The 26089-nt window shown below is 34.7% G+C and overlaps 1 protein-coding gene across 2 annotated transcripts in view; it reads left to right on the top strand.

Moving 5' to 3' along the window:
- nars2 (asparaginyl-tRNA synthetase 2, mitochondrial) overlaps window positions 1-24837 on the top strand; it is a 34167-nt gene extending 9330 nt beyond the window's left edge. Inside the window, 10 exon segments of one of the 2 annotated variants that reach the window (NM_001077155.1) lie at window positions 2062-2142; window positions 2255-2352; window positions 5119-5251; window positions 11254-11352; window positions 11437-11474; window positions 11670-11736; window positions 17390-17527; window positions 17782-17879; window positions 23551-23577; window positions 24661-24826. In NM_001077155.1, coding sequence (NP_001070623.1) covers window positions 2062-2142; window positions 2255-2352; window positions 5119-5251; window positions 11254-11352; window positions 11437-11474; window positions 11670-11736; window positions 17390-17527; window positions 17782-17879; window positions 23551-23577; window positions 24661-24805 — 924 coding nt within the window. In that variant the 3' untranslated portion in view covers window positions 24806-24826. 2 annotated transcript variants of the gene reach the window in all.
- Window positions 24838-26089: the final 1252 nt, after the last annotated feature.

Raw genomic sequence — 26089 nt, 5'->3', positions numbered from 1 at the left:
TCTTCAGTAGGTTATGGATAAAATATGGTAATTCTAATGGTTTATTAAAAATAAATAGATTTATCATCCATGTCACGCTTCATTGTCCCACGACCACCCGGGGGGTCCCGACCCTCACTTTGAGAATCACTGCTGTAGAGTATCGAAAAAAAATAGCTTAAAGCGGCTAATAATTTTGTCCTTGAAATGGTTTTTAAAACATTACAAACTGCTTTTATTCTAGCCCAAATTAAACAAACATGATTTTCTCCAGACGAAAAAAAAATATTATCAGGCATACTGTGAAATTTTTCTTGCTCTGTTAAACATCATTTGGGAAATATTTAAAAAAGGGGGGGTCAATAATTCTGACTTCAACTGTGTATATACATTTTTTTAAGCTTATGTCATTTTAATGCCAGTTGCACTAACAAACATCAAATGTGGACGATTACCAGATTACACCAACATTTTTAACACATGATTAATGCATTGAAATGAATAAATAAATGTATATAATCACTAAAATCAATGAATAGCACTACTAAATAAAGGAAGAAGCTGTTATTATTTTGAAAATAGACATACAGAACTTACTCGTTCTTCATTATTGAAAAAGAAAAAACTATTTGTGATTTGTAGTTGTATTGTAATAATCATTTGAAAAAGCATTTTAATAGCATGTCCATTTTTAAATGATTACAGACATTGTTTTCATTCAGAACATATTATTAGACATATTTAAAAAGGTTTCTCTTGCAATATCATTGAAATGATTTTTAATTAAGTTGAAAAATATATATAATTCTTAATTTTGTTGCTCATTTATTTATTAGTTTATTTTAACATGTATATTTTTGAGGCAAGCACAGTGGCTCAGTTGTTACTGTCGCCTCACAGCAAGAAGGTCACTGGTTCGAGTCCCAGCTGAGCAAGTTGGCAGTTCTGTGTGGAGTTGGCATGTTCTCTGTGTGTTTGTGTGGGTTTCCCCCTGCTCCAGTTTCCCCTGCAGTCCAAAGACAGGCTATAGCTAAATTGAATAAACTAAATTGGCCGAAGTGTTTGTGTGTGTAAAGGAGTGTATGGGTGCTTCCCAGTACTGGGTTGTGGCTGGAAGGGCATTCGCTGCGTAAAACATATGCCGGAATAGTTGGCGAATTCATTCCACTGTGGTGACCCCCTATTATATAAGGGACTAAGCCAAAGGAATATTAATGAATAAATGTATATTTTTTATATACTGAATATTAAATATTTTGTTGGAAACAAACAGTGAGTGACACTTCAAAATGACCATTGCCGATGCATGCAGTGCTGCCGCAGCACTAAGGAATTAAGAGCATGTTTTTAAGAGTAACAGCAGTTTGTGACTATGCCTGGGGGGCTCAAAAGAACGGGATACAAAATATACAGTAACTTGTAAATGAAGATGAAACAACGAAACAAAGCATTATAAGTCCTTCAATAATCATTAAAAACTTGTTAACAAACTTTATTATCATTTTAAACTTAAGTGAAATGAGGATTCATTTTGGAAAGTAAAATTAAAGAAATAAAAGACAACAAATGAAAGTATAAACATACATACACAAATAAATGATTGAATTAATTAAATAAATATAATAATAATACTAATAAAGCAGTGTTTAGCCTCAATATAGAGAGATGCGCTGGGTTTGTTGTTTTTAAGTGATAGGACAGTCATTAAATAAGCTTTTTCATTTACAGTTTTTTATTTACATTTCTGTACTTTTTGAATGATGGAAATACCATCTTTATTAACTTTTTTTATTATCTATTTCATTCATTAGAATACAGCATGTCATAGATTCCATACAATGACAAAAACAGACATTTTAGTAGGGACCCTCTCTAAATCATATTATAGGCATTCATGTTTGCTCCAAAAAACAAAAAAAAAACAAATAACTACGCACATTCTATTATACAGATCTATTAAACAGATCTTTGAGCCATATAACGTGTAATTTACATGTGCAAATTAATGTTAAAGGTATCGAGTTCCTACACCATCTGTATGTGAATGCCTGGCCTGAATATTGATTGTGTTAATTGTCACAGGATCACGGTTATGTGCAGATTCACACACCAGTCATCACCTCGAATGACTGTGAGGGAGCTGGAGAGCTTTTCCAGGTCGAGGTGCATATAATTTACATCATTACCCTCTTCTTTTTGAGTGAATTGTACAAAGCAAAATATAGCGCATATATGCTTTTGCTGATCGCTCTGTGTGTGTGTGTGTTTTCTGAAGCCTACAGGGGATAAAAAGGACTCAGATGACCCACATTTCTTCTCTGTGCCAGCTTATCTAACAGTCTCAGGACAGCTGCATCTGGAGGTGATGGCAGGGTAAAGACAGACTTCTTAATCGCACTACATTCTTATTTAAAGCTTAATTATCTGGGCTGTCAATATATTAACTTTATTAATTCTAATTCAGAATTCCGTGATGGCATTGGCTGGGAATTTGTGGCTTTTATTTTGTAATTAACACAGTCAGCAAATTGTATAGCGAATCATACGCATCTTTGGTGGTTTTAGTTTTGCTTTAACAAGTTTATTATGATCAAGGTATTGGGTTGTAGATAGTACAAAATAATCTATTAATTTACATCTATAAAATAAAAAAAAACAACTAAATAGCTCACAATAATTCAACCACAATAATTTATTCAATCAAATGGTGTAGGGCCTCCTTTTGCAGCCAATACTGCATGAAGTTATCTTGGGAATGACAGATTCAAGTCCTGCACAGTTGCCAGAGGGTTTTTGAGCCATTTTTCTTGCAGAATAGTTGCCAGATCACTTTTTGATGCTGGTGCAAGAAAGCCGTTGCTGACTCATTCATTCATTTTCTTGTCGGCTTAGTCCCTTTATTAATCCGGGGTCGCCACAGCGGAATGAACCGCCAACTTATTCAGCAAGTTTTTACACAGCGGATGCCCTTCCAGCCGCAACCCATCTCTGGGAAACATCCACACACACATTCACAGACACACTCATACACTACCGACAATTTAGCTTACCCAATTCACCTGTACCACATGTCTTTGGATTGTGGTGGAAACTCGAGCACCCAGAGGAAACCCACGCGAAGGCAGGGAGCACATGCAAACTCCACACAGAAACACCAACTGAGCCGAGGTTCGAACCAGCGACATAGCGTCTTTCTTGCTGTGAGGCGACAGCACTACCTACTGCGCCACTGCCTCGCCCCCGTTGCTGATTCGCTCCTCCAAAACACTTAAAGTGGCTCAATAATATTTAGGTCTGGTGACTGTGCAGGCCATATGAGAACTTTGCCTTCATGCTTATCAAGCTACTTTGTCAACAGTCTTGCTGTGTGTATTGGTGCATTATCATCCTGATACACGGCACCACCTTTAGGATATTTTGTTTTATCATTGGGTGCACCTGGTCCTCCAGAATGGTTCTGTAGTCCATTCTAGAGGGGATGCACCCATGTAGCACAAATCTTTAGCTTATGGAATGCCATAATATTGCAGCCTAAACCATCACTGATCCACCACCATGCTTCACTCTGGGCATGCAGCAGTCTGGGTGGTACTGTATACTTGCATGGGGCTTTTCCACACCTTAACTCTCCAAATATATATGATTAATTTGAAATATTTAACGCAGTTAAATAATTATACGCAGTTGCATTTTTTTTTCTTTTCCTGTTGTGGTCGACGTGTGTTCAGGGATGGTGTGTGCATAGAGGCAACCTAGCCTTGGGCAGCAGAATAATGAGCGAACCCCCCCGGTCTTAACTTTCACTTTCAGCTACACCGACCCTCTACCTCACAGTCCTCGCTTTTATCAGCAAAAAAGTTACTTTCTTTTTTCACTTTCGGGTTGAGGGCGGCGTGATTGTCGTTTTCCTAGAGTGCCAGTTCAGCTTGCTCTGGCCCTGCGTGTGTTTTACGTGCAAAGAAATTTGGATAACACAAAGGACGCACTTTTAGAAGAAAAGTTTCAGTATAAAACAATTAATGTGGCATCACCAGGCTATCCTGCATGGAGTTTCATGCAATTCTGGGTGTTTCATTTTTATTCTTTAAACTTTAACTGCAGTTTAGCAGGTCTCTCTCATCCAGCATATTTTCATTCAGGATGTTTTAATGAAATTTGATACCGCATGGCGAACGGAAAGACATGCATGATCCTTTAAGGTAATCAAAAATGGCTGCTTACATGGTAAACTCTTAATCAGTTTCTTAATCATATAAGCAGAGTATTGGTGTCGATGTAAATGTGCTCAGTGAAAATGGCAGATGAAGTCGCAAGCTGTCAAAGACAGCCCCATTATCTGCCTTTATGAGCCCTCACGTTTCATAAGTTTCATGTTGCTGTGTCAAAATCCTTGCTTGTAAAATACAGCCATACTTTAGAACGCTTAGTTTAAGCAAATTTGATGAAGGTGATCATGCGTGTTGATGAATCTGAAGGGATACCTCCCTCGCTCCAAGGATCCTCTGTACTGCACGTGTTGTGCGTGCTTGCGTGCGTGCGTGTGTGCGTGCTTGCGTGCGTGCATGCGTGTGTGTGTGTGTGTAGTCCATTTAAAATCCAACATGTAAATTTTTTTTTTTGTTATTGGCCTTGATTGTTTTGAAATTGAAATGGCATTTAATGCCTGTGCTTTTATTTCTGTAATAAATACGACGTTTCGTGATTAATCATGATTAACCTTGATTATTACAAAAAAGTGTGATTAATTATGTTAATTTTTTTAATCATTTGACAGCCCTAATATATATATATTAGGCTCAGCTCCCACGTCTCTCGGCCATGCCCCTTCACAACAATAATGATTTCCAGGAAATACAGTCATTTACAAATTTTGTGTAAATGAAAGCATTGAATATACCACAGTTTTTTTTAACTAGCAACAACAAAATTAATTATAAATAAAAATATATAATCTTTAGTAATCAAAACAAAACCATTCTAGATCACCTTAAGTATTATTTTGTATTAAAAACTCTAAAGAATTAGAAGCATGTACACAAAAATGAAAGTACTTATCATAGAGCTGTAACTTTAGAAGTGTTCTTTGCTAAAGCTGAATGCTAATCTATGTTGTGAATGATATGTTTGTGCCTGTTGCAGTGCCTTTTCAGCTGTGTACACATTTGGACCCACGTTCAGAGCGGAGAATTCTCAAAGCAGGAGGCACTTGGCTGAGTTTTATATGGTAGAGGCAGAGATCGCTTTCACAGAGTCACTAGATGACCTCATGAAGGTAAAACTCACAAAAGGAATGAAATCATTGTAGGGTAAAAGACACTATCAAGCAACTGATAAAGACTTTAGCCCCCTTATCCCATGGTCTGTTAAAATTCAGTCAGTTTTGATGACAGTTGAAATAAATGTACTTCTCTTAAATATTAGTAGTAACCATAGGTACTCAGTGACAGGTGCCGGAGCCTTCATTCATGTGTGTTATCTCAAGGTCACCAACGTGCGCAACTTGTAATTATGCTTAAAAATATTTGCAAAGTAGTATAGCTAACACATGCTACTACGAGTTGTTAGATTTGACCTACACTTAACAATATACAATATGCTACCCATCAGATTTGGCTATCAGTGTAAATTTAAATGTGGAGTACTGTGATATGAAGCTGTAATATTGCCCTAACCTACCTAATCCATAACCCCAACCTCAGAATCATTCAAATACAGTGTTGGTTGCATAATCTGATTGGTAGGATAAAATATCCGGACACCGGCCAAACTGACTGCCTTTGGTCACAATACAGAGCACTCACAATAGAATTAGGGGCTCAAACTTGGGCACAGTTCAGACAAACTTTTGAAAAATGAGGCGTGGCTATCCACAATCGCTTTCTAATTGGTCTTCAAAACGATTGTGTATTGTTTGCTGATTCGTCAAGTCTCTCTCATATGACCATTACACAATCGGTAGACTGCAAGTACAGATGTACTTGTGTGCATACTCTGAGCATCGCATATGATGCACTTTATTCTGTGTGGACTAAAATAATTTTTCTGAAATGCAGTAAAAACTATGAAAGCTTGTTCCTGCCACTGAATAAAAAAATAAATACAATTTAAAAAATATATATAAATCAGAATTCTGAGATTTAAAGTCAGAATTGCGAGTTAAGAATGCTGAGTTATAAAGTCAGAATCGTGAGTTATAAAGTCAGAATAGTGAGGTATAAAGTCAGAATTCTTGCTTTATATCACGCAATTCTGTGATAAAGCCAATTGCGAGTTATAAAGGGTTTTCTGATATAGTGACTATAATCGTGAGTTATAAATTCAGATTTTAATTAAGTCAGAATTGCGAGAAGTTAGAATTCTGAGTTATAAAGTCGCAATTCTGAGTTTTAAAGTCAGAATTCTGAGTTTTAAAGTCAGAATTGCAAGTTATTAAGTCAGAATTGCAAGTTACTAAGTCAAAATTCTGAATTATAAAGTCGCAATTATGGGATAAATTGTCAGAATTCTGAGTTATAAAGTCGCAATTATGGGATAAATTGTCAGAATTCTGAGTTATAAAGTCGCAATTATGGGGTAAATTGTCAGAATTCTGAGTTATAAAGTCAGAATTGCAAGTTATTAAGTCAGAAAGAATTGTGAGTTATAAAGTCGCAATTCTGGGGTAATAAGTCAGACTTTAGAGTTATAAAGTCGCTGTTTTGATTAATTAAGTCAGAATTGCGAATTATAAAGTCAGAATTGTGAGTTATAAAGTCAGAATTGCAAGTTGAGTAAGAATTCTCAGTTATAAAGTCAGAATTGAGTTATAAGGTCATAATTCTGAGCTATTTAGTCATAATTCTGAGTTATAAAGTCAGAATTCTGAGTTATAAAGTCAGAATTCTGAGTTATAAAGACGGAATCGTGAGTTATAAAGTCAGAATTGCATGTTGAGTAAGAATTCTGAGTTATAAAGTCAGAATTGTGAGTTATAAAGTCAGAATTGCAAGTTGAGTAAGAATTCTGAGTTATAAAGTCAGAATTGAGTTATAAAGTCATAATTCTGAGCTATTTAGTCATAATTCTGAGTTATAAAGTCAGAATCGTGAGTTATAAAGTCAGAATTGCAAGTTGAGTAAGAATGCCGAGTTATAAAGTCAGAATTGTGAGTTATAAAGTCAGAATTCTGAGTTATAAAGTCAGAATTGTGAGTTATAAAGTCGGAATCGTGAGTTATAAAGTCAGAATTGCATGTTGAGTAAGAATTCTGAGTTATAAAGTCAGAATTGTGAGTTATAAAGTCAGAATTGCAAGTTGAGTAAGAATTCTGAGTTATAAAGTCAGAATTGAGTTATAAAGTCATAATTCTGAGCTATTTAGTCATAATTCTGAGTTATAAAGTCAGAATCGTGAGTTATAAAGTCAGAATTCTTGCTTTATATCACGCAATTCTGTGATAAAGCCAATTGCGAGTTATAAAGGGTTTTCTGATATAGTGACTATAATCGTGAGTTATAAATTCAGATTTTAATTTAAGTCAGAATTGCGAGAAGTTAGAATTCTGAGTTATAAAGTCGCAATTCTGAGTTTTAAAGTCAGAATTGCAAGTTATTAAGTCAGAATTGCAAGTTACTAAGTCAAAATTCTGAATTATAAAGTCGCAATTATGGGATAAATTGTCAGAATTCTGAGTTATAAAGTCGCAATTATGGGGTAAATTGTCAGAATTCTGAGTTATAAAGTCAGAATTGCAAGTTATTAAGTCAGAAAGAATTGTGAGTTATAAAGTCGCAATTCTGGGGTAATAAGTCAGACTTTAGAGTTATAAAGTCGCTGTTTTGATTAATTAAGTCAGAATTGCGAATTATAAAGTCAGAATTGTGAGTTATAAAGTCAGAATTGCAAGTTGAGTAAGAATTCTCAGTTATAAAGTCAGAATTGAGTTATAAGGTCATAATTCTGAGCTATTTAGTCATAATTCTGAGTTATAAAGTCAGAATTCTGAGTTATAAATTCAGAATTCTGAGTTATAAAGACGGAATCGTGAGTTATAAAGTCAGAATTGCATGTTGAGTAAGAATTCTGAGTTATAAAGTCAGAATTGTGAGTTATAAAGTCAGAATTGCAAGTTGAGTAAGAATTCTGAGTTATAAAGTCAGAATTGAGTTATAAAGTCATAATTCTGAGCTATTTAGTCATAATTCTGAGTTATAAAGTCAGAATCGTGAGTTATAAAGTCAGAATTGCAAGTTGAGTAAGAATGCTGAGTTATAAAGTCAGAATTGTGAGTTATAAAGTCAGAATTGTGAGTTATAAAGTCAGAATTCTGAGTTATAAAGTCAGAATTGTGAGTTATAAAGTCGGAATCGTGAGTTATAAAGTCAGAATTGCAAGTTGAGTAAGAATTCTGAGTTATAAAGTCAGAATTGAGTTATAAAGTCATAATTCTGAGCTATTTAGTCATAATTCTGAGTTATAAAGTCAGAATCGTGAGTTATAAAGTCAGAATTGCAAGTTGAGTAAGAATGCTGAGTTATAAAGTCAGAATCGTGAGCTATAAAGTCAGAATCGTGAGTTATAAAGTCAGAATTGTGAGTTATAAAGTCAGAATTCTGAGTTATAAAGTCAGAATTGTGAGTTATAAAGTCGGAATCGTGAGTTATAAAGTCAGAATTGCATGTTGAGTAAGAATTCTGAGTTATAAAGTCAGAATTGTGAGTTATAAAGTCAGAATTGCAAGTTGAGTAAGAATTCTGAGTTATAAAGTCAGAATTGAGTTATAAAGTCATAATTCTGAGCTATTTAGTCATAATTCTGAGTTATAAAGTCATAATTCTGAGTTATAAAGTCAGAATCGTGAGTTATAAAGTCAGAATTGCAAGTTGAGTAAGAATGCTGAGTTATAAAGTCAGAATCGTGAGTTATAAAGTCAGAATTGTGAGTTATAAAGTCAGAATTGTGAGTTATAAAGTCAGAATTCTGAGTTATAAAGTCAGAATTCTGAGTTATAAAGTCAGAATTGTGAGTTATAAAGTCGGAATCGTGAGTTATAAAGTCAGAATTGCATGTTGAGTAAGAATTCTGAGTTATAAAGTCAGAATTGTGAGTTATAAAGTCAGAATTGCAAGTTGAGTAAGAATTCTGAGTTATAAAGTCAGAATTGAGTTATAAAGTCATAATTCTGAGCTATTTAGTCATAATTCTGAGTTATAAAGTCATAATTCTGAGTTATAAAGTCAGAATCGTGAGTTATAAAGTCAGAATTGCAAGTTGAGTAAGAATGCTGAGTTATAAAGTCAGAACCGTGAGTTATAAAGTCAGAACCGTGAGTTATAAAGTCAGAATTGTGAGTTATAAAGTCAGAATTGTGAGTTATAAAGTCAGAATTCTTGCTTTATATCGCGCAATTCTGTGATAAAGCCAATTGCGAGTTATAAAGGGTTTTCTGTTATAAAAACTGTCCATCAATGGGGCGTTAAAGACACATGCACATTAGCCCCTAATAAAAACAAAAAGCTTGTATACGACTGTTTATTGTTTATCACACTTTCAAAAAGGAAATATGTAGGTCTAACTAGGCTGTTCATTCGTATGGATTTGATCATTATGAATTATGCCACTTATTTCACCATTTGGTCTAAATAGCAGTTATAAAGCATTAAACAGAGCATCTGAAACAATTAGTTGTGTGATTGCTCTAAAAGGCTAAAATTATGACTTCTATATTATTTATCTCTTTGTGTTGATATGATTTACATTTAGTTGCAGCTGTAATTTCATGATGTAAGGGTGCCCTCATGTGGTGTACTTGGAGCTGCAGACACATGTATTGTACATTATGGGCTAAAACTAAAAGGGTTGTATTAGTTCATATTGCAATTCAGTAAAAGTGTCAACCAAATAGTGTGTAATCCTGAGAGGGGTCTGCCTGCAGACTCGGTGCAGATGCAATCTGAACTGCATCTAAAGCTTTTTAATGCACTCACCTAACCCCACCCCTAACCCTACCCCTCACAGTGACGTCACTAGCTCCACTGAGTACATTGTGTCTGACTCTGCATCTCTGGGCAATGCAATCTCAGCTTGCATCATAACGGCTGCATCCAGATACTATTGGTCCTTCTGCCCTCTTATTGGGAAAATTGGGCTGCAAATCCATATCAGTTCACAAGCAGAGAACCTAAAGAAAGAGTCACTCCATTAATGGCCTGTCGCGATAACAGGAAACTCCTTTATTACTCACAATTGCGACTTTATATCTCAGAATTCTGACTTTATAACTCAAAATTCTGACTTATAACTCGCAATTCTGACTTTATAACTCGGACTTCTGACCTAACTCACAATTTTGACTTTAGAACTCAGAATTCTGACTCAATAACTTGCAATTCTGATTTTATAACTCAGAATTACAACTGTGCAACTCGGAATTCTGACTTAATAACTCAAGATTGCAACTTTATAACTCAGAATTGCAACTGTGTAACTCAGAATTCTGACTTAATAACTCGCAATTCTGACTTTATAACTCAGGATTCTGACTTTATAACTCAGAATTCTGGCCTTACTCATAATTGCGACTATATCTCAGAATTGCAACAATAATTTGCAATTCTGACTTTATAACTTAGAATTCTGACTTAATAACTCAAATTTTCGACTAAAAAACTCAGAATTGCGACATTATATCTTAAAATTCTGACTTATAACTCGGAATTCTGACTTAGTAACTCGAAACTGCAACTTTATAACTCAGAATTGCTACTTTATATTTTAGAATTCTGACTTAACTTGCTATTCTGACTTTATAACTCAGAATTCTGACTTTATAACTTGCAATTCTGACTTTATACCTCAAAGTTCTGATTTAATAACTTGCAATTCTGACCTAATAACTCAGAATTCTGACTTTCTAACTCGCAATTCTGTCTTTATAACCTGTAATTGCGACTTTTTAACTCAGAATTTCGACTTAATATCTCAGAATTCTGACTTATAACTCGCAATTCTGACTTTATAACTCAGAATTCTGACTTAACTCAGAATTACGACTTTATAACTCAGAATTGTGACTTTATAACTCGCAATTCTGACTTTAAATTTTTAATTTGAGTTATCTCGTAAGTCAGGATCTCCCATTTTTGTTTGTTTACACACCTTTTACATTCACAATCATCTTAATTATACACTATGTGCAAAAAAAAAAAAAAAAAAGATCATAATGGGGCACTTAAGTTGGATTGATCATCAACAAGTTATACTTTGTTCATCTTAAAGCTTGTTTTTCATCTCCAGGTAATGGAGGACTTATTCAAGGCTGCCACAGAGCATGTGTTTTCAAATTGCACAGAGGATGTAGAGTTATTTCACAAACATGTGGCACCAGGACATCGGGTATGATGAACAAAGCTTTTATTAGAGCATTGAGTGTTTGTGCAAAACAAATGTTGGTAATAATAAACTCCTTTTCATCCCCAGGAGCAAGTGGATCCCATGTTGAACAGAAAATTTAATGTGTACGTATTATTTTTCAATTTTGTCTTCATTTCCCAGATTTAGCTCACTGTACTTTTCAAAGTAGGCACTGCAAAAACACTACATTATTTTATTAGATCTAAAATATGCTGAATATAAGACTATTGTTATTAAATCATATGAGTAACTGTCATCGCTCTTGTAAATCTAAATTGAGTTATATTTGCTATCTCCAGCATTTCTTACACAGAGGCGATAGACATTCTCAAGAGCAGCTCACAGAACTTCACATTCAGCCCTGAGGCAAGTACAGAACAGCATTAGTTGTGTACACTAAAATTTACATCGCAGCTTAACCTATGTAATGCATTATGATATATGATAGAATGATGAATTGTGATTAAACATTTAATTGACTGTTTTGCTCATATATATTTTTTCCCCTTTTTAAGAATTGTCTTGTATAAAGTATTCAATAGGACCATATGTTTTTTTTATTATTATATATAATAATATTTCTAAATATTAATGAAATAATACACAAAGTATACACACTATATGTAAATACATATTTTGTATTTATTAGCCCTCCTGTGAAGTTAAAATATAATGTTTTTTATATATCTTAATTGGTTCTCTTCATATCTGAAGTAAAGGATAGAACTATATCAGTCAGTTTGGGCAACTCTTGTTCTTCTGTCATTCAATTAATGTGTGGGGTTACACAGGGCTCGATACTGGGTCCTGTTTTGTTTTCCATTTACTTACTTCTGTTGGGAAAAATATTTGAAAAGCATGGCATAAATTATCACCTAAACGCTGATGACTCTCAAATCTACTTCCCCATAAAATCTGGGGATCAATGCTCCCTTTAGGCTTTGTCAAATTGTTTGGCTGATGTGAAGAGTTAGTTAGCGAATAACTTTCTCTTACTGAACAAGGACATACAGTTGAAATCAGAATTATTAGCCCCCTTTGAATTTTTTTCCTTTTTTTTTATTATATTGTCAAAATGATGTTTAACATAGCAAGGAAATTTTCACTTTGTCTTTTTATTCTGAAATTTTTGATTTTTTTTTTTCTGGAAAAAAGTCTTTTTTGTTTAATTTTGGCTAGAATAAAAGCAGTTTCAAAGTTATATTTTTTTGAACACCATTTTAGGGACAAATCTATTAGCCCCTTTAAGCTAATTTTTCCTTTATAATCTACAGAACAAACCATCGTTTTACAATAATTTGCCTAATTACCCTAACCTGCTTAGTTAACCTAATTAATCTAGTTAAGCCTCTAAATGTCACTATAAGCTGTATAGAAGTGTCTTCAAAAATATATAGTAAAATATTATTTATGTAATCATGGCAAAGATAAAATAAATCAGTTATTAGAAATTAGTTATTAAAACTATTATCTTTAGAAATGTGCTGAAAAAAAATCTTCTCTCTGTTAAACACAAATTAAGGAAAAAATAAACAAGCAGTCTAATAATTCAGGGGGGCTATTAATTTTGACTTCAACTGTATGTGAATTGATTGTTTTTGGTCAAAAAGGTTCAGATTGTAATGGCAATCTGTTGATGATTCCTTGAAAATGACATTCCTCTGTTAAAAAGTCTTGTTGTTGTCTTTGACTCTTTAAATTGGATCACCAAATTAATGTGATTGTCAAAAATAGTTGTTTTTTTTCTATTTTTTTTTTCTATATCTATTTTTTCTATATATATTGCCAGGCTGAAGTGTGTCCTATCTTTCAGTGATTTGGAAAAGGTGGTTCATGCCTTTGCTTCTTCTCATCTGGATTGTTGCAATGCATTGTATCTGGGTGTGAGACAGGCCTCTCTCTTGTGACTGCAGCTGGTCCCAAATGCAGCTGCTGGGCTTTTAACAGGCACCATAAAACAAGAACACATTACACCTGTACTGGTTTTCCCTACACTGGCTACCAGTCCAGTTTAGAATTTATACAAAGTACTGCTGTATGTTTTTAAATCCATCCATAGCCTTGACCCTGTATATTTCTGAGCTAATTAATATACACCAACCCTTGAGACCTCTTTGCTTTAAAGATCAACTCCAATTATATTATAGTACCAATTATAGTATTTATTATTTAATATTTTTGAGAAGGTCTTAAGTCTTTAATTTGGCTGTTTAAAATTTTTTGTAAAAAAATTAAATAAAATTTGGTTCAATATTTTTAGCCCCCTTTTCAGTTGGCTACAGAACAAAACACTGTTGCCTAATTAACCTAGCTAAAATAGGCAAACCTTTAAATTGCACTTAATACTAATCTACTTATTACTTATTATGTTGCAAAATAATTGATAAAATAATATACATGTACCGATCACTTTATTACATACAATGTACTAGAACCTGCTTTGAACCAGTACCTTTGTAACCGGTATGTACCGGACTGAATTAGGATATGAATTTTAGTGCCTAATTTCAGTGCCACTGGTGCTGCGACAAGGACGTAAGAAGTATCAAGGCGTGCCTCAAAGGCACACAGAGGTACGCATTGTTACACCATCTCTGAACATTTTATTCTAAACAACTTTGACGAATACGGACAGGCAATGTCAGGCAATTGTTCTTGTTGCTTAGGGAATGAACGCACGCAGTACAGAGCATTCGGTGAGCAAGAGGGAATCTTCAGATCAACACACAAGATCGCGTTCATCAAATTTTCCTTAAATTAAGCATTCTAAAGCATATTTTAGCAAGGATTCTGACACAGCAATGTGAAGCAGATGCTTTACAAAAGTTGCGTGTAAGGGGAAACTCGTCAAAATTTTTGAGGGCTCATGGAATCAACTTAAAGGCAGAGGAATTTACTCTGAAAGCTTGCAACATCATCTGGCACTTTCGATGAGTAGGTACATGGACACCAATGCTCCGATTTTAATATGATTTAGACAATACTCTGATTAAGAGTCTAGACTACCGTGTAAACAGTGATTTTTGATAACCTTAAAGGACCACAGACACCTGCGTTGCGAATTGCTAAGGTTTTTTCTTTCCATTCACTGTGCAGTATCAAATTGCATTAAAAGAGCACACTTATACCAGTCCATCAAATACCTGTTTATCATGGGGGCATAAATGAGATGTTCCTGAATAAAAGTGAAACGGCAGTTAAAGTTGAAATATAAAAAATTAAACACCTGAAATTAAATGAAACTCCGGGGGAAACATGGGTAATGTTTTGATGCTATGACGTTAGTCGATCTAAAAGCAAGTCATGTAAACACCTTGACCATATTATTGCCTTATTCAGATTAAGGCAAATCATTAGATTACTGATAACCATGTAAACACAGTCATAAGCCCCAACCCTAGAAAAAAAACAAGTTCAGTAATTTGATGACAGCCTTTTAACAGTAGTAAGCTAATGTAGTTTCATAATGCAAATCTTATATTCATGCTAATCAACAAATGATCAAATTAAATATATCAACGCAATTCAAAATTTATAAAATATGAATTTATGTTTATTTAAAAACATTTTTTAAAAGATTTTGTCAAATAAAAGATTTTTCTAGAGTCATCCACCATAATTTTGTGGCTAAAAGTATCAGTTCAGGCACTGTTTTGGCAACGGTACAGTATTAAAAGCATTTTAGCACCGATATTAAAATAACTCCAAACGATACCCAACACTAGTTGGACCCCCTCTTGCTTTCAGAAAGGCCTTAGAACAGTGGCTGCAGATTTGTCATGATTCATGATGGAAATCTCCCGTTTCACCACATCCCAAATGTGCTCTATTGGATTGAGGTCTGATGACTGTGGAGGCCATTTGAGTACAGTGAATTCATTGTCATGTTCAAAAAAACAGTATGAGATGATTCACAATTTATGACATGACATGTTATCCTGCTGGTAGTAGCCATCAGAAGATGGGCACACTGTGGTCATAAATGGATGGACATGGGCAGAAAACAATATTCAGGTAGGCTGTGGCATTGACACAATGCTTGATTGGTACTAATGGGCCCAAAGTGTGCCAAGAAAATATTACCACACCATTACACCACCCCCACCACCAGCCTCAGCCATTAATACATGGCAGGATGGATTCATGCTTTCATGTTGTTGACACCAAATTCTGACCCTACCGGCCGAATGTGGCAGCAAAACTTGAGACTTATCAAAACAGGCAACATTTGTGTAATCTTTTATTGTCAAATTTTGGTGAGCCTGTGTGAATTGTAGCCTCAGTTTTCTGTTCTTAGCTGACAGGAGTTACACCTGGTGTGATCTGCTGCTGTAGCCCATCCACCTTAAGGTTTGATATGTTGTGTGTTCACGGATGCTCTTCTGCATACCTTGGTTGTAAGAGTGGTTATTTAAATTACTGTTGCCTTTCTATCAACTCCAACCCATCTGACCATTGTCCTCTGACCTCTGGCATCAACAAGGCATTTGTGCTCACAGAACTGCTGCTCACTGGATATTTTCTCTTTTTTAGACCATTCTCTGTAAACCCTAGGGATGGTTGTGCGTGAAAATCACAGTAGATCAGCAGTTTATGAAATACTCAGACCAGGGGTCCGTTCTTCGTACCTCGCTTAAATGATCTAAGATGATTTGGCAGATCCTGGATCTTCTAATCTTGATAACTGATCTCTCGCTAATTTGGTTCTTCAAACAAGTTCGCGAATCAGATTAGAATGTCTGGATGAACTGATCTGAGATCGGTGCGTGTGTTATGAAGGACAGATCTATCGATCCTCGAAATCATGATCAGCAATGCAACGATTGGCTGACGGCATAGCAGCGTAATGACATCATCTGATTAATATTCAATTATCCATGTGAGCAAAATTACATTAAATTAGCAGTAAATGGTTTGTTAAATATGACACGCAAGAACTTTCCACATTTGTTGTGAGCTGCAGGCTTTACACTTTCATTTGTCAAGACAAGAGTATTCATCATGTATTTCAATGCAAATCAATGCATTTAGTTCTACATTTAGAAAAGATTTTCTTTATTAATGTAGCCGTTTTTTAATCGGTGTATAAAGAATAACTGGTTGTTTACAAAAGCATTTTCATATTGGTAAAGGTGTCTGCAACTTTTGTGAAGCATCAAATCACTGGCATATTAACTATCAAAACATGTTTATGACTGCTGAAATGTATTATTGCTTCAAAAAAAGTCACATATTGTGCATTTCTATTATACACAATTTGTTCTAAAGCGATCTAAAAAGTTCATTTCAATAAGTTTTCTCTTTGCACCAGATGGCAGTCTTTGTACTTTCATTTCGAGGGTGCAGATTGCATACGTTTTATTAATATGTATAACTTTATTTATTTTATTAATGACTATAACTTTATATATATATTTAAAAATTATGTATTATTTTCCCAAGTGTATATAACTACTACTGTAAGAAAATATCAGAATTCCGAACATACTTTCTGTATTATCTTTGCTTGAACTGAGCCGATCTAATCCTGTTTACATGAATTGAACCTGCTCCCGATCAGGTTTGACCTAGCAGAACTGTTGCCATGACAACAACTCTCGGATCAGCTTTGAAGAACGAAACGATCCTGGATCGTGTCAAATCGTCAATATCCAAATCCAGCTAACTGAGTAATCCACGTACGAAGAACGGACCCCAGCCCATCTGGCACCAACAACGTTGCCACATTCAAAGTCACTTAAATTACCTTTCTTCCCCATGTTGATGCTCTGTTTAAACTGCAGCAGATTGTTTTGACCATGTCTACATGCCTAAATGAGCATTAAATGCATTTAATGCTCAAATATTTTCAACTTGATACTAAAATCATAATACAGCACATTATCACGATGAACTCAAGTGATAAGTTCATAATGAGACAATTTTTCAAAAACGTGGCAGGTCTAGTTCATAAAGCATCTTTTCTGCCTTTCTCTTACATCTATACTTACTTTCTACCCCTTTCTTTTCTTCGCATTAGTGGGGCTGTGATCTTCAGACGGAACATGAGAAGTTCCTTGTTAAGCACTGCGGAAACACCCCTGTGTTTGTTGTAAACTATCCCTACGAGTTAAAGCCATTCTATGCCAGAGACAACCAGGACCACCCCAGACATACAGTAAGAATAAGCTCTTTTCAGCACTCTTGACAAACATTTATTAGTTAATTAGCATTCATGCCATGTCATATTTCAGTCAGTCAGGGGAAATGAACACTCACATGATAGAATATCAGTTGTCGTTTTTAAATTATAATGATTTTGACTGCATGAACGCAGAATACTGAGGTATGAAGTATGTTCATCTTGATTTTCTTCACCCCATGTGCTGCTTTTTGTTTTTTTAATCATTTTATTTTTGTATTTTTCGACAGGCAGCTGCTGTAGACCTCTTGGTTCCTGGTGTCGGGGAGCTTTGTGGTGGATCTCTGAGAGAGGAGAGACTACAACTTTTAACACAAAGACTATCACAGTAAGAATTTTTATTCAAATTTTTTAACAATTAATAATATAGGATGCACGATATAATAATTCAACACTTATGAGGCCCAAATATACAGTGCATCAGGAAAGTATTTATAGCACTTCACTTTTTCCACAATTTTTTATGCTACAGTCTTATTCCAAATGGATTAAATTAATTTATTTTCGCAAAATTTTAGACACAGTAGCCCATAATGACAATGTGAAAAAAGATTTTTTTGAAACTGTTAAAAATTATTTAAAAAAAAAAACCCTGATTCACAGACTTTGGTTTAAAGCTCTAAATTGAGCTCAGGTACATTCTGTTTCCACTGATCATTCTTGAGATGTTTCAGCAGCTAAATTGGAGTTTACCTGTGGTAAGTTCAGTTAATTGGACATGATTTGAAAAGGCATACACTAGTCTATATAAGGTCCCAGGGTTGAAAGTGCATGCCAAAGCACAAACCAAGCATGAAGACAAAGGAATTGTCTGTAGACCTCCAAGACATTGTCTCGAGGCACAAGGCTGGGGAAGGTTACTGCTGCTCTGAAAGTTCCAGTGAGCACAGTGGCCTTTATCATCCATAAGTGGAAGATGATTGAAACCACCAGGACTCTTCGTAGAGCTGGCCAGCCATCTACGCTGAGTGATCGGGGGAGAAGGGCCTTAGTCGGGAAGGTGATCAATAACCCAAAGGCATCTGAAGGACTCTTAAGCCATAAGAAACAAAATTCTCTGGTCTGATGAGACTAAAATTGAACTCTTTGGAGTGAATGCCTGGCGTTACGTTTGGAGAAATCCAGGCAACGCTCAATACCAGACTAATACCATCCCTACAGTGAAGCATGATAGTGGCAGCATCATGCTGTGGGGATATTTTTCAGCAGCAGGAACTGGAAGACTAGTCAGGATAGAAGGAAAAATGAATGCAGCAATGTACAGAGACTTCCTGACTGAAAACCTGCTTCAGAGTGCTCTTGACCTCAGACTGGGGCGACAGTACATCTTCTAGCAGGACAATGACCCAAAGCACATCGCTAAAATATCAATGAAGTGGCTTTACAACAACTTTGTGAATGTCATTGAGTGGCTCAGCCAGTCCTATCGTCCTATTGAATGCTGAATTGCTGGAGAGATCTGAAAATGGCTGTACACTGTTGTTCCTATCCAACCTGATAGAGTTTGAGAGGTACTGCAAAGTAAAAATTCCCAAAGACAGGAGTGCCAAGCTTGTGGCATCATATTCAAAAAGACTTGAGGCTGTAATTGCTGCCAAAGCTGCATCAACAAAGTATTGAGCAAAGACTGTGAATACTTATGTACATATGATTTTTCAGGTTTTTTTTATTTTTAATAACTTTGCAACAGTTATAAAAAATCTGTTTTCACATTGTCATTATGGGGTATTGTGTGTAGAATTTTGAGGAAATAAATTAATGTCATCCATTTTGGAACAAGGCTGTAACATTAAATAAATTGGAAAAAGTGAAGCGCTGTGAATACTTTCCAGATGCACTTTATAATATACTGTATACACGGGTACATTTTATATTAGCAAATTTATCACAGATTAATAATGAAAACATTGTTTTAATTATTTAAAAATAGACAAATATGCAATTGTGAAATGTGAAGCTTTCTAGATGGTGAACATGTTTTATTACTGCAAAATAAAACTAAAGATGCCATTAAAATTTACCACTAAGGTGAGCACAAAAATCCCCCTGCAAAATGAATGTAAAACGACAGTTTGTGGCATTACATTTAGATGTTCATGCATTGCATCATTGTGTTTGTTTTTCTGCTGCCGAACCTTATAACCAGTCACACACAAGCTTATGAGCACAGTAGACAGTCAGAGGTGTTTAGATCATTTACCACTAAACTCAAAATGTAAAATGTACAGTTTTAAACTGATTTTGTGATTTGACCGAAGCATAAGTTAAATTTATTAAATTAAAATGACAACACAGATGCATTTAAAGGTGCTTTGACTCCACTGAAGCATAAAAATGGCACAATATGTTTGCAGATATTTAAGAAACATGCTCGGTGAACATCAGGGCTTAATTTGAGCCGGATCTTACCAGATTCTGTTCAGGAAAATGTCAGATATTTGTGTTTTGCGTTCTGGTATTTATTTTAAATGGTCCGGCATTAACTTGTGCGTGGTGTACACCTTTACTCACTCACACGCATACATGTGTGTTTAAAGCCTGTTTTAAAAAATAAATGTATATGCGCACACAAACACATGATGGTCTCAACAATATTTTCAGCCAACTGGCTTTCTTAGGTTTACAATCACTCTCATTGGTTGGTGATTATTGTTTTGCACGCAGTGAGCAGCGAAAATAAATAATGGCATAGTGGCCTACCTAAATAATATTTGTTTTTTTCAAAATGGCATATAGGCCACGCCTGTTTTCATTTTTAAAACCTTGAGTAAGTCTGATAATGAGCTTGATCAAAAGAGATCTTGAGAGGCTGAAACAGCACAAATGGATGAGAATAGCAGGAGACAGACGCTAAACAATCTCAAGTCAGCCAGGCAACATGACAAAGGAGGTAACTGGGCTCTTCTTGAAGATTAGATTAGATTAGATTAGAGTGAGCCATTAAATTATTTGATTTTCACTTGGCACATAATAGTAAAGTGAACTGAATGGAGATTGTTCTTATATTTTATGTTTGCCGCTGCACGATTTTAATTCTGTGATTATCTGAATTATTCATGAATAAATAATCAAATCTTGAGTACATTGCATGACATGCTGAATAAAAGGTAAACTGTTTTTCCCTAGGGTGAAACTCTCTCCATATATCGAACATGCCAAGTTCTTTAAGCAGTCTTTGTATCATTTTAGCATTTGAAGTTTTCTTTCTGTTGGGACTAGTTGTATCAAGTCTGGGTTCAATGTGAACATTAAGGTCCCCACCTACTGTCAAAGTACCGTGTGACTCTGTAACTATCAAATTAAATATTTTCTTAAAGAATGTTTTTGTACTTCCTGGTGGAGCATACACATTAAATAATGTAATTTCTTTATTATCTAATTTCCCCCTAACTAAAATATATCTACCCTCTTTATCTTTAATTTCTGATATAAGTTCAAAGTTCACTGAATTAGGAATCAGAATAGCTACACCCCTCTTACGTCCTGATTTATGTGATGAATAGAAAGTATTTTTAAAGCCAAATCTCTTTAATTTCTCGTGTTCTTGAGGTGATAGGTGTGTCTCCTGCCAATTAATTATTTGTATTTTTTCTTGTTTCATTTTCGCAATTATCTTGCTTCTTTTAATTGGACTATGTATGCCATTGACATTCCTAAATAATATTTGTTTTTTTTTTCAAAATGGCATAGAGGCCACGCCTGTTTTCATTTTTAAAACCTTGAGTAAATCTGATAATGAGCTTGATCAAAAGAGATCTTGAGAGGCTGAAACAGCACGAATGGATGAGAATAGCAGGAGACAGACGCTAAACAATCTCAAGTCAGCCAGGCAACATGACAATGGAGGTAACTGTGAGCCATTAAATTATTTGATTTTCACTTGGCACATAATAGTAAAGTGAACTGAATGGAGATTGTTCTTATATATTTTATGTTTGCCGCTACACGATTTTAATCATGACTGACCTATAACGTTATATGGCTCAAATTATTGAAAGACCATTCAAAAATGTGATGCTTTTTTTTCGCTATCACTGTTTAATGACGTCATGTACTGGGAAAACTGAAATTGTTTGATGGACGTCAGTCAATGTAACTTTTACTTCCTGGTTTTGTTCTGGAAATTATTCATTTACAAATTAATCACTGGTGAAAAAGAATGCTAAAGTAAGTTATTCTCCTTTAAAATATGCATTCCATGCTGGAATGTCTGTCCTTGTTTTGCTCTCTTTGTTCCACCTGCTGCCTGATTAGGGTTGTCCTGGAAGAAAATGTACTGTATTTCATTTCAGTGTTGAAGGCTTCTTCAGTGTATTCAGCCATCTTCTGCGAGATAAGATGTTTTTTTTTTTAATGAGCAAATAATATAAATATTACAAATGTAAACATTAGCTGAGCAGCGTAAATTGTAATTCCATACCCTAACAACACGCAACGCGACAAGATTCTAGTGACAAGCAATTTAAATGTCTACACCAGATGCAACATGAGAAAAACATTTAAAAGCATTCATTCAGAGGCACAGAATAGTGCATTCAGCAACTAAATGGTAGTTTAGTGGTAATGTTTAGAATCTAATTAATACGTATTAATTCTCTTCAACGTTATTAAAAGTACATGCTGAGTAGTTTTCTAATACTTTTGTCATCATTGTCAACTGTCTGCTGCTGCTTTCAATATGGCAACAAATGTCACGTAAAAAATGTCAATCAAACTGACCATTACCATTTACCATTAAAAAAGCACACATGATCAGTAGCTGAGGTGATCATTGTCTTAGTAGTTTATGCTGTCGTTTAGCCATGAGATATTGAAATTAGGGTTCTGTCAATAGACGATGCCATCGTTCATCGCTGATGGCCAGTATCACAATGCTGAGCTGGCATCGCCGATCCTCCGCCCCGCCTGCGTCGCAAACCCGCTTCGAAAAAATACACACTTAGGCCCTGTTTACACTAATACGTCTCAGTTTTATAAACAAAAATAATAAAAATAAAATTTTAGAACGAAAATTATCCACGTCCACACTGGTGTTTCATCTAGCATTTCGGAACAGCCCTCCGTCCGCTAAAAACACACACACAATCACACAGCCACACGCACACAAACACAGCTGCACACACACACTTCTATGCGCTCGGCTGAGCTCCATAGAGCAGTGCACGTCAGACAGTTTGTCAAGGATGTATCGCTGGATGGTGTCTCACTATAGTTGTTAAAGGAGATATTTAATTAACCTTTTCTCTATATAACCACTCTTCAGCCTTTTGAATCTATCATGTAACTTATCACAGCATCAGCACACTGCTTCAATCTTTCACTTTTACTTTTGTACTTAGCGAAAATCTCAGATATTGTTCGTTGGTTCCTGTGGATGTTCAACTTTATACCAATCGAGTTTGTCGAGACCATTATAACGACACAGGTCACTCTGCCTATTCATGCCAGAGTCCTGCGGAAAAAGTGATTGACAGGTAGTAATTTGTGTGAACTTATTTTATTTATGATTTGGTTATGGGTAAAACAAAGACTATGCGGGTCAGGTAGTTAAAATAGTAGGCTACAAATAAATATTTGTTATGCAATAATTAAGTAGTCATAAATGATTAATTCATCTTCGCCTATGCCATCGTCCATCACGATATTTCACATTAGACATCGTACGATGCCAAATTGGTTGACATCGCCCAACCCTAATTGAAAACGTTTCTAAACATGATATTTCGGATGGTAGTTTGGACAAAAACTCCTATTAACATGGAAAACATTCATTTTTTCATATATTGTTGTAGGTGTTTAAACTATGGGCTCGATAGCAGCAACCTGCATTTGCATAATTTCAAAAGTATTTTGAATTTGAACTACAATAGCTAATTCAACCACCTTTAATAATTAAGGCAATTGTAAAAGTTGTACTTGTGAAACTAAACATTTGAAATCAATCCTGTTGTTGTGTCTTAATTCTTCTCTGACCCTGTTATGTTTGCCTTGTTTCACAGGGCTGGATTGGAGGACACATATGCATGGTAGGTTGATATTTACCAATCAAACTTATTTTATTCTTAACTGAGGGTATGTTTACTCTTTAACAACATCTTGAAAAAAAAAAATATATATATATATATATATATATATATATATATATATATACATATATATATATATATATATATATATATATATATATATATATATATATATATATATATATATATATATATATATATATATAATTTTTTTTTTTTTTTCCTGAGTGATTTTTGAAAAGTTATGCATACAGACAAAGGTAAAAATAATCCCATTAAAAACAGATGATCTAAAGCACCATATTCTGCATGACAGACCAATAAGTGGCAATGTCACTTTGTAAAGAAATACTTCTCACCCACACACATAAGTTGCATCCCAAATGGCACACAATGCACTTATGCACTATGTACTTATGCGCTTGCATACTCGACAGCATACTACATGTATGTAGTGTCGTCCCAAATGAAACACTAACGTTTTTTAACAAAGTGGAAATTCAAACCACTTCCCATATGACGTTAGACAGTTGCCAAATTAGTGAAATAAATGACCAAACTACTAAACAATACCTGCCATGATTATAACCGCGTTCACCATCGAGAGGTGGAATAATCACTCTCACTCTCGCTTTCACCATCCAAAACAAATAATCAAACATCAGTGGCCGAAAGCTCAGCCACTTCCGCTACGTGAGCAAAACTGCGGTCGTTGAGTCCGTGAAGTGTCCATCATTACACATTTCATTTAAATGGTTAAATAAGTGCATCATCTGGGTAATTAAAGTGCACTTATTATTTTTATTTTACAATGTGAGCACACAACTTATACACTATTTATACTACAAAATGGCATAGAATAGTGCCTAAGTATGTGATTTGGAACGCACCTATAGAACTCTGTTGTCTGCCATTTTTATTTTGCTTTTTAAGTATACTTTAAGTGAAGTACATGTAAACTAAATTGAAATTTTTAGGCCACCAAAACACTGTTGTTGTGTATATAAATGGTCAAAACATGACAAGTTTTCAGTTGTTAGTCAAAAATGCGGTCATTTAATATGTGTACTTTGTGACTAACAGGTATCTACAGCTGAGAGAATTTGGCTCCGTACCTCATGGTGGTTTTGGGATGGGGTTTGAGAGGTACCTGCAATGCATTCTGGGACTCAACAATATCAAAGATGCGATTCCATTTGCAAGGTTCTCGCACTCCTGCCAGCTTTGATGAAGTCTTATAAAATGAAAACAATGACTGAATGTGCTTTGTTATTTTTTATTTCTGATGGATGCCATTTTGAAGCTTGTTTTACATTTCAAACGTGTTCTTTTTCTGATCGACATTTCAGGTCTTTAAGGCCGAATCCCAATACCAGTTTAGAGCCTGAAATCCTCCCCTTGGTCCTTTATAAAAAAAAAAAAGTTAATAAAATAATAAGTCAGAAGGGGTAGGGATGAAAACATTCCCGTTAAAAAATGGGACGTCACTAAACTAGAACACATCATTATCACTAGCTCATAGTTCACACGAGATGTCATTCAAAAAGGTCCATTTTTCATTTTCAGCTCAAACATATGATCCTCCAGATTTCCTCAGGCATCCCTGTTATGACTAATGGATCATGTTGCATGAAGCGCGAACTGTATTGTGTATTTACACAGTGCTCCTAAACATGAAGGTAACCACAAAAAAAACAACAACATGAACGTTATACCAGACGCGCTGGATAAAATTTATTTACAGTCCCTAGACTCCTTAGACAAGGTGTTATGTAAAGTTAACGAGTATTAGAATTTTAAATATATATATATATATATATATATATATATATATATATATAGCTCAGAACTATATATATATATATATATATATATATATATATATATATATATATATATATATATATATATATATATATATATATAATGAATATATATGAAAAATATATGAATATATATGAAAAAGTGGCAAAAACGTTTTGCCATTTAAACAGAAGTAATGATTAACAGTGAATAAATAATTCAATAAAAAAATGGAATAAATAAAAAAATTGTATTTGTCTACTAATTTAATTAATGTAAATCTAAGCTATTAGTTAATATTTCCCTTTTAAAGAGAATAAGTGTTGTCAAAGGCTGCTCAAAATCTACCTGAAAGGCACATTTAATCAACTATATTACAAAATTCTTTGTTCATTTTCTTTTTCTTTTTGGGTGTGCTTGCGGCATTCTTTCAACTAGGTGTACCTGGAAAGTGTGAGTCGCAATGCAAGCCGTGCCTCCATTAGAAATAAACTTGCGCACACAAAAGACACAATATGTGAATAACCCTTCGTTAAAAGCTTTTGCTGTAGTTATTTAGCCTCTGTGTACAAGCTCAGAACTTCAAACTAGCACACAGTATTTATAACTTTTAGTTACAGCAGTTTTGTTCCTTGCAGAAACGCTGTGTTGAGAAACCTTTATGATTAATAAACTGTGACAAATCGCGGGTAATAGTGAAATTGGTTAA

Source organism: Danio rerio, chromosome 15 (genome assembly GCF_052040795.2).
Source record: "Danio rerio strain M-AB ecotype USA chromosome 15, GRCz13ab, whole genome shotgun sequence".
NCBI classification, from domain to species: domain Eukaryota; kingdom Metazoa; phylum Chordata; class Actinopteri; order Cypriniformes; family Danionidae; genus Danio; species Danio rerio.
This window is presented reverse-complemented; position numbering and strand designations above follow the sequence as displayed.